The sequence below is a fragment of the Xenopus tropicalis genome, chromosome 3 (assembly GCF_000004195.4).
Source record: "Xenopus tropicalis strain Nigerian chromosome 3, UCB_Xtro_10.0, whole genome shotgun sequence".
NCBI classification, from domain to species: domain Eukaryota; kingdom Metazoa; phylum Chordata; class Amphibia; order Anura; family Pipidae; genus Xenopus; species Xenopus tropicalis.
The window spans coordinates 3,338,944-3,349,531 of record NC_030679.2 but is presented as its reverse complement, the minus strand read 5'-3'; the positions used below and the strand labels follow the sequence as shown (position 1 = coordinate 3,349,531).

General features: G+C 54.4%; 1 protein-coding gene across 2 annotated transcripts in view; it reads right to left on the bottom strand.

Moving 5' to 3' along the window:
• atxn10 (ataxin 10) overlaps positions 1-1,951 on the bottom strand; it is a 74,669-nt gene extending 72,718 nt beyond the window's left edge. The window contains exon 1 of one of the 2 annotated variants that reach the window (NM_001015825.1): positions 1,694-1,951. In NM_001015825.1, coding sequence (NP_001015825.1) covers positions 1,694-1,839 — 146 coding nt within the window. In that variant the 5' untranslated portion in view covers positions 1,840-1,951. The remainder of the gene's footprint in view (positions 1-1,693) is intronic. The other variant, XM_031897916.1, reaches the window with a different exon arrangement.
• Positions 1,952-10,588: the final 8,637 nt, after the last annotated feature.

Genomic DNA, 10,588 nt, shown 5'->3' with positions numbered 1-10,588 from the left:
ACCATAAAACTATGGCACATAGGGATTCCCCTGTACTAAGCACAATTCAGCAGGAACAGCCCCCTAAGTTTGCCCATAGCCTGTACAGAGAGATACCATAAAACTATGGCACATAGGGATTCCCCTGTACTAAGCACAATTCAGCAGGAACAGCCCCCTAAGTTTGCCCATAGCCTGTACAGAGAGATACCATAAAACTATGGCACATAGGGATTCCCCTGTACTAAGCACAATTCAGCAGGAACAGCCCCCTAAGTTTGCCCATAGCCTGTACAGAGAGATACCATAAAACTATGGCACATAGGGATTCCCCTGTACTAAGCACAATTCAGCAGGAACAGCCCCCTAAGTTTGCCCATAGCCTGTACAGAGAAATACCATAAAACTATGGCACATAGGGATTCCCCTGTACTAAGCACAATTCAGCAGGAACAGCCCCCTAAGTATGCCCATAGCCTGTACAGAGAGATACCATAAAACTATGGCACATAGGGATTCCCCTGTACTAAGCACAATTCAGCAGGAACAGCCCCCTAAGTTTGCTCATAGCCTGTACAGAGAGATACCATAAAACTATGGCACATAGGGATTCCCCTGTACTAAGCACAATTCAGCAGGAACAGCCCCCTAAGTTTGCCCATAGCCTGTACAGAGAGATACCATAAAACTATGGCACATAGGGATTCCCCTGTACTAAGCACAATTCAGCAGGAACAGCCCCCTAAGTTTGCCCATAGCCTGTACAGAGAGATACCATAAAACTATGGCACATAGGGATTCCCCTGTACTAAGCACAATTCAGCAGGACAGCCCCCTAAGTTTGCTCATAGCCTGTACAGAGAGATACCATAAAACTATGGCACATAGGGATTCCCCTGTACTAAGCACAATTCAGCAGGAACAGCCCCCTAAGTTTGCCCATAGCCTGTACAGAGAGATACCATAACACTATGGCACATAGGGATTCCCCTGTACTAAGCACAATTCAGCAGGAACAGCCCCCTAAGTTTGCTCATAGCCTGTACAGAGAGATACCATAAAACTATGGCACATAGGGATTCCCCTGTACTAAGCACAATTCAGCAGGAACAGCCCCCTAAGTTTGCTCATAGCCTGTACAGAGAGATACCATAACACTATGGCACATAGGGATTCCCCTGTACTAAGCACAATTCAGCAGGAACAGCCCCCTAAGTTTGCTCATAGCCTGTACAGAGAGATACCATAAAACTATGGCACATAGGGATTCCCCTGTACTAAGCACAATTCAGCAGGAACAGCCCCCTAAGTTTGCCCATAGCCTGTACAGAGAGATACCATAAAACTATGGCACATAGGGATTCCCCTGTACTAAGCACAATTCAGCAGGAACAGCCCCCTAAGTTTGCCCATAGCCTGTACAGAGAGATACCATAACACTATGGCACATAGGGATTCCCCTGTACTAAGCACAATTCAGCAGGAACAGCCCCCTAAGTTTGCTCATAGCCTGTACAGAGAGATACCATAAAACTATGGCACATAGGGATTCCCCTGTACTAAGCCCAATTCAGCAGGAACAGCCCCCTGGGTACCTGTGCTAGTCCCATAGCCATAACCCCCCATGCCCCGCTCCTGACTAGCCCTACCCAGTCCCTTACATAGCCCCTGTGCCCCGGCAGCTGGGGGGGGGGGTGATACAGAGTCTCCTCACCGGTACTGCGCTTCCCTAAACAACTCGCTGAGCCGCCAGACGATCCCTTCCCCCTCCGCCCAGTCATTTCTCTGCCCGGATTCCTCCCCAAGCCACTGCTCCAATTCCGCACACACCCCGGCCAGCCGCTCCACGGGCGCCGCCATCTTGCTCGGAATCCCGCCGTGGGCGCTGCTATGGCAACGGGAAGTCGGATACCTATTGGCCAGCCCAACCGCGATTCGGGAGACGTGATTGGGCAGAGAGTGACAGCGCAAGGTTCTATTGGTCAGGCGAAATGCCCGTCACATGGTGAACACGTGGGTTTTTGTTTATCCGCCTGAGCTGAATGTGAGGTAAAATATGTGTGAGAGGATATAATATGTTTATATATATATATATAATGTGTATATTAACCCTACATATACTGACTTATACTGAGGGGTGCCACTTATACCAGCAGCCCTGCCAGTCTCTGCCCCATTGGGGGTATAATGCTTCTACTGCCCCTATACCATTGGCCTGAGGGGCACATTTCATCTACTGCTGTATCTTATCAGCTCAGTGCTTCTGATTGGCCCTAAGGGATCCTGTCATGTGTAGCGACAGTCACCCGGGTACCGGGAAATACACTCCCCCGTGCAAAGGAAGCAGAGACAGTCACACGGGTACCGGGAAATACACTCCCCCCGTGCAAAGGAAGCAGAGACAGTCACATGGGTACCGGGAAATACACTCCCCCGTGCAAAGGAAGCAGAGACAGTCACACGGGTACCGGGAAATACACTCCCCCGTGCAAAGGAAGCAGAGACAGTCACACGGGTACCGGGAAATACACTCCCCCGTGCAAAGGAAGCAGAGACAGTCACACGGGTACCGGGAAATACACTCCCCCGTGCAAAGGAAGCAGAGACAGTCACATGGGTACCGGGAAATACACTCCCCCGTGCAAAGGAAGCAGAGACAGTCACACGGGTACCGGGAAATACACTCCCCCGTGCAAAGGAAGCAGAGACAGTCACACGGGTACCGGGAAATACACTCCCCCGTGCACAGGAAGCAGAGACAGTCACATGGGTACCGGGAAATACACTCCCCCGTGCACAGGAAGCAGAGACAGTCACATGGGTACCGGGAAATACACTCCCCCGTGCAAAGGAAGCAGCGACAGTCACACGGGTACCGGGAAATACACTCCCCCGTGCACAGGAAGCAGAGACAGTCACATGGGTACCGGGAAATACACTCCCCCGTGCAAAGGAAGCAGAGACAGTCACACGGGTACCGGGAAATACACTCCCCCGTGCACAGGAAGCAGAGACAGTCACATGGGTACCGGGAAATACACTCCCCCGTGCACAGGAAGCAGAGACAGTCACATGGGTACCGGGAAATACACTCCCCCGTGCAAAGGAAGCAGAGACAGTCACACGGGTACCGGGAAATACACTCCCCCGTGCAAAGGAAGCAGAGACAGTCACACGGGTACCGGGAAATACACTCCCCCGTGCAAAGGAAGCAGAGACAGTCACACGGGTACCGGGAAATACACTCCCCCGTGCAAAGGAAGCAGAGACAGTCACACGGGTACCGGGAAATACACTCCCCCGTGCAAAGGAAGCAGAGACAGTCACACGGGTACCGGGAAATACACTCCCCCGTGCAAAGGAAGCAGAGACAGTCACATGGGTACCGGGAAATACACTCCCCCGTGCAAAGGAAGCAGAGACAGTCACATGGGTACCGGGAAATACACTCCCCCGTGCACAGGAAGCAGAGACAGTCACATGGGTACCGGGAAATACACTCCCCCGTGCAAAGGAAGCAGAGACAGTCACATGGGTACCGGGAAATACACTCCCCCGTGCAAAGGAAGCAGAGACAGTCACATGGGTACCGGGAAATACACTCCCCCGTGCAAAGGAAGCAGAGACAGTCACATGGGTACCAGGAAATACACTCCCCCGTGCACAGGAAGCAGAGACAGTCACATGGGTACCGGGAAATACACTCCCCCGTGCACAGGAAGCAGAGACAGTCACATGGGTACCGGAAATACACTCCCCCGTGCAAAGGAAGCAGAGACAGTCACACGGGTACCGGGAAATACACTCCCCCGTGCACAGGAAGCAGAGACAGTCACATGGGTACCGGGAAATACACTCCCCCGTGCACAGGAAGCAGAGACAGTCACATGGGTACCGGGAAATACACTCCCCCGTGCACAGGAAGCAGAGACAGTCACACGGGTACCAGGAAATACACTCCCCCGTGCACAGGAAGCAGAGACAGTCACATGGGTACCGGGAAATACACTCCCCCGTGCAAAGGAAGCAGAGACAGTCACACGGGTACCGGGAAATACACTCCCCCGTGCACAGGAAGCAGAGACAGTCACATGGGTACCGGGAAATACACTCCCCCGTGCAAAGGAAGCAGAGACAGTCACACGGGTACCGGGAAATACACTCCCCCGTGCAAAGGAAGCAGAGACAGTCACACGGGTACCGGGAAATACACTCCCCCGTGCACAGGAAGCAGAGACAGTCACATGGGTACCGGGAAATACACTCCCCCGTGCACAGGAAGCAGAGACAGTCACATGGGTACCGGGAAATACACTCCCCCGTGCAAAGGAAGCAGCGACAGTCACACGGGTACCGGGAAATACACTCCCCCGTGCAAAGGAAGCAGAGACAGTCACATGGGTACCGGGAAATACACTCCCCCGTGCAAAGGAAGCAGAGACAGTCACATGGGTACCGGGAAATACACTCCCCCGTGCAAAGGAAGCAGAGACAGTCACACGGGTACCGGGAAATACACTCCCCCGTGCAAAGGAAGCAGAGACAGTCACACGGGTACCGGGAAATACACTCCCCCGTGCAAAGGAAGCAGAGACAGTCACATGGGTACCGGGAAATACACTCCCCCGTGCAAAGGAAGCAGAGACAGTCACATGGGTACCGGGAAATACACTCCCCCGTGCACAGGAAGCAGAGACAGTCACATGGGTACCGGGAAATACACTCCCCCGTGCAAAGGAAGCAGAGACAGTCACATGGGTACCGGGAAATACACTCCCCCGTGCAAAGGAAGCAGAGACAGTCACATGGGTACCGGGAAATACACTCCCCGTGCAAAGGAAGCAGAGACAGTCACACGGGTACCGGGAAATACACTCCCCCGTGCAAAGGAAGCAGAGACAGTCACACGGGTACCGGGAAATACACTCCCCCGTGCAAAGGAAGCAGAGACAGTCACATGGGTACCGGGAAATACACTCCCCCGTGCAAAGGAAGCAGAGACAGTCACATGGGTACCAGGAAATACACTCCCCCGTGCAAAGGAAGCAGAGACAGTCACACGGGTACCGGGAAATACACTCCCCCGTGCAAAGGAAGCAGAGACAGTCACATGGGTACCAGGAAATACACTCCCCCGTGCAAAGGAAGCAGAGACAGTCACACGGGTACCGGGAAATACACTCCCCCCGTGCAAAGGAAGCAGAGACAGTCACACGGGTACCGGGAAATGCACTCCATCGTGCAAAGGAAGCAGAGACAGTCACACGGGTACCGGGAATACACTCCCCCCGTGCAAAGGAAGCAGAGACAGTCACATGGGTACCGGGAAATACACTCCCCCGTGCAAAGGAAGCAGAGACAGTCACATGGGTACCAGGAAATACACTCCCCCGTGCAAAGGAAGCAGAGACAGTCACACGGGTACCGGGAAATACACTCCCCCCGTGCAAAGGAAGCAGAGACAGTCACACGGGTACCGGGAAATACACTCCCTCGTGCAAAGGAAGGAGAGACAGTCACACGGATACCGGGAAATACACTCCCCCGTGCAAAGGAAGCAGAGATAGTCACATGGGTACCGGGAAATACACTCCCCCGTGCAAAGGAAGCAGAGACAGTCACACGGGTACCGGGAAATACACTCCCCCGTGCACAGGAAGCAGAGACAGTCACATGGGTACCGGGAAATACACTCCCCCGTGCAAAGGAAGCAGAGACAGTCACACGGGTACCAGGAAATACACTCCCCCGTGCACAGGAAGCAGAGACAGTCACATGGGTACCGGGAAATACACTCCCCCGTGCAAAGGAAGCAGAGACAGTCACACGGGTACCAGGAAATCCACTCCCCCGTGCAAAGGAAGCAGAGACTGTCACACGGGTACCGGGAAATACACTCCCCGTGCAAAGGAAGCAGAGACAGTCACACGGGTACCGGGAAATACACTCCCCCGTGCAAAGGAAGCAGAGACAGTCACACGGGTACCGGGAAATACACTCCCCCCGTGCAAAGGAAGCAGAGACAGTCACACGGGTACCGGGAAATACACTCCCCCGTGCAAAGGAAGCAGAGACAGTCACACGGGTACCGGGAAATACACTCCACCGTGCAAAGGAAGCAGAGACAGTCACACGGGTACCAGGAAATACACTCCCCCGTGCACAGGAAGCAGAGACAGTCACATGGGTACCGGGAAATACACTCCCCCGTGCAAAGGAAACAGAGACAGTCACACGGGTACTGGGAAATACACTCCCCCGTGCAAAGGAAGCAGAGACAGTCACATGGGTACCGGGAAATACACTCCCCCGTGCAAAGGAAGCAGAGACAGTCACACGGGTACCGGGAAATACACTCCCCCGTGCACAGGAAGCAGAGACAGTCACATGGGTACCGGGAAATACACTCCCCCGTGCAAAGGAAGCAGAGACAGTCACACGGGTACCAGGAAATACACTCCCCCGTGCACAGGAAGCAGAGACAGTCACATGGGTACCGGGAAATACACTCCCCCGTGCAAAGGAAGCAGAGACAGTCACACGGGTACCGGGAAATACACTCCCCCGTGCAAAGGAAGCAGAGACAGTCACACGGGTACCGGGAAATACACTCCCCCGTGCACAGGAAGCAGAGACAGTCACATGGGTACGGGAAATACACTCCCCGTGCAAAGGAAACAGAGACAGTCACACGGGTACTGGGAAATACACTCCCCCGTGCACAGGAAGCAGAGACAGTCACATGGGTACTGGGAAATACACTCCCCGTGCAAAGGAAACAGAGACAGTCACACGGGTACTGGGAAATACACTCCCCCGTGCACAGGAAGCAGAGACAGTCACATGGGTACCGGGAAATACACTCCCCCGTGCAAAGGAAACAGAGACAGTCACACGGGTACTGGGAAATACACTCCCCCGTGCACAGGAAGCAGAGACAGTCACATGGGTACCGGGAAATACACTCCCCCGTGCAAAGGAAGCAGAGACAGTCACATGGGTACCGGGAAATACACTCACCCGTGCAAAGGAAGCAGAGACAGTCACACGGGTACCGGGAAATACACTCCCCCGTGCAAAGGAAGCAGAGACAGTCACATGGGTACCGGGAAATACACTCCCCCGTGCAAAGGAAGCAGAGACAGTCACACGGGTATCAGGAAATACACTCCCCCGTGCAAAGGAAGCAGAGACAGTCACACGGGTACCGGGAAATACACTCCCCCGTGCAAAGGAAGCAGAGACAGTCACGCGGGTACCGGGAAATACACTCCCCCATGTACAGGAAGCAGAGACAGTCACACGGGTACCGGGAAATACACTCCCCCGGGCAAAGGAAGCAGAGACAGTCACACGGGTACCGGGAAATACACTCCCCCGTGCAAAGGAAGCAGAGACAGTCACACGGGTACCGAGAAATACACTCCCCCGTGCAAAGGAAGCAGAGACAGTCACATGGGTACCAGGAAATACACTCCCCCGTGCAAAGGAAGCAGAGACAGTCACACGGGTACCGGGAAATACACTCCCCCGTGCAAAGGAAGCAGAGACAGTCACATGGGTACCGGGAAATACACTCCCCCGTGCAAAGGAAGCAGAGACAGTCACACGGGTACCGGGAAATACACTCCCCCGTGCAAAGGAAGCAGAGACAGTCACACGGGTACCGGGAAATACACTCCCCCGTGCAAAGGAAGCAGAGACAGTCACATGGGTACCGGGAAATACACTCCCCCGTGCAAAGGAAGCAGAGACAGTCACACGGGTACCGGGAAATACACTCCCCCGTGCAAAGGAAGCAGAGACAGTCACATGGGTACCGGGAAATACACTCCCCCGTGCAAAGGAAGCAGAGACAGTCACACGGGTACCGGGAAATACACTCCCCCGTGCAAAGGAAGCAGAGACAGTCACACGGGTACCAGGAAATACACTCCCCCGTGCACAGGAAGCAGAGACAGTCACATGGGGTACCGGGAAATACACTCCCCCGTGCAAAGGAAGCAGAGACAGTCACACGGGTACCGGGAAATACACTCCCCCGTGCAAAGGAAGCAGAGACAGTCACGCGGGTACCAGGAAATACACTCCCCCGTGCACAGGAAGCAGAGACAGTCACATGGGTACCGGGAAATACACTCCCCCGTGCAAAGGAAACAGAGACAGTCACACGGGTACTGGGAAATACACTCCCCCGTGCACAGGAAGCAGAGACAGTCACATGGGTACCGGGAAATACACTCCCCCGTGCAAAGGAAACAGAGACAGTCACACGGGTACCAGGAAATACACTCCCCCGTGCACAGGAAGCAGAGACAGTCACATGGGTACCGGGAAATACACTCCCCCGTGCAAAGGAAACAGAGACAGTCACACGGGTACTGGGAAATACACTCCCCCGTGCACAGGAAGCAGAGACAGTCACATGGGTACTGGGAAATACACTCCCCCGTGCAAAGGAAACAGAGACAGTCACACGGGTACTGGGAAATACACTCCCCCGTGCACAGGAAGCAGAGACAGTCACATGGGTACCGGGAAATACACTCCCCCGTGCAAAGGAAACAGAGACAGTCACACGGGTACCAGGAAATACACTCCCCCGTGCACAGGAAGCAGAGACAGTCACATGGGTACCGGGAAATACACTCCCCCGTGCAAAGGAAACAGAGACAGTCACACGGGTACTGGGAAATACACTCCCCCGTGCACAGGAAGCAGAGACAGTCACATGGGTACTGGGAAATACACTCCCCCGTGCAAAGGAAACAGAGACAGTCACACGGGTACTGGGAAATACACTCCCCCGTGCACAGGAAGCAGAGACAGTCACATGGGTACCGGGAAATACACTCCCCCGTGCAAAGGAAACAGAGACAGTCACACGGGTACTGGGAAATACACTCCCCCGTGCACAGGAAGCAGAGGACAGTCACATGGGTACCGGGAAATACACTCCCCCGTGCAAAGGAAGCAGAGACAGTCACATGGGTACCGGGAAATACACTCACCCGTGCAAAGGAAGCAGAGACAGTCACACGGGTACCAGGAAATACACTCCCCCGTGCAAAGGAAGCAGAGACAGTCACATGGGTACCAGGAAATACACTCCCCCGTGCAAAGGAAGCAGAGACAGTCACACGGGTACCGGGAAATACACTCCCCCGTGCAAAGGAAGCAGAGACAGTCACACGGGTACCGGGAAATACACTCCCCCGTGCAAAGGAAGCAGAGACAGTCACGCGGGTACCGGGAAATACACTCCCCCGTGTACAGGAAGCAGAGACAGTCACACGGGTACCGGGAAATACACTCCCCCGGGCAAAGGAAGCAGAGACAGTCACACGGGTACCGGGAAATACACTCCCCCGTGCAAAGGAAGCAGAGACAGTCACACGGGTACAGAGAAATACACTCCCCCGTGCAAAGGAAGCAGAGACAGTCACATGGGTACCAGGAAATACACTCCCCCGTGCAAAGGAAGCAGAGACAGTCACACGGGTACTGGGAAATACACTCCCCCGTGCAAAGGAAGCAGAGACAGTCACATGGGTACCAGGAAATACACTCCCCGTGCAAAGGAAGCAGAGACAGTCACACGGGTACCGGGAAATACACTCCCCCGTGCAAAGGAAGCAGAGACAGTCACACGGGTACCGGGAAATACACTCCCCCGTGCAAAGGAAGCAGAGACAGTCACATGGGTACCAGGAAATACACTCCCCCGTGCAAAGGAAGCAGAGACAGTCACACGGGTACCGGGAAATACACTCCCCCGTGCAAAGGAAGCAGAGACAGTCACATGGGTACCAGGAATACACTCCCCCGTGCAAAGGAGGCAGAGACAGTCACACGGGTACCGGGAAATACACTCCCCCGTGCACAGGAAGCAGAGACAGTCACACGGGTACCGGGAAATACACTCCCCCCGTGCAAAGGAAGCAGAGACAGTCACACGGGTACCGGGAAATACACTCCCTCGTGCAAAGGAAGCAGAGACAGTCACACGGGTACCGGGAAATACACTCCCCCCGTGCAAAGGAAGCAGAGACAGTCACACGGGTACCGGGAAATACACTCCCCCGTGCAAAGGAAACAGAGACAGTCACATGGGTACCGGGAAATACACTCCCCCGTGCAAAGGAAGCAGAGACAGTCACACGGGTACCGGGAAATACACTCCCCCCGTGCAAAGGAAGCAGAGACAGTCACATGGGTACCGGGAAATACACTCCCCCGTGCAAAGGAAGCAGAGACAGTCACACGGGTACCGGGAAATACACTCCACCGTGCAAAGGAAGCAGAGACAGTCACACGGGTACCAGGAAATACACTCCCCCGTGCACAGGAAGCAGAGACAGTCACATTGGTACCGGGAAATACACTCCCCCGTGCAAAGGAAACAGAGACAGTCACACGGGTACTGGGAAATACACTCCCCCGTGCACAGGAAGCAGAGACAGTCACATGGGTACCGGGAAATACACTCCCCCGTGCAAAGGAAGCAGAGACAGTCACACGGATACCGGGAAATACACTCCCCCGTGCAAAGGAAGCAGAGACAGTCACACGGGTACCGGGAAATACACTCCCCCGTGCAAAGGAAGCA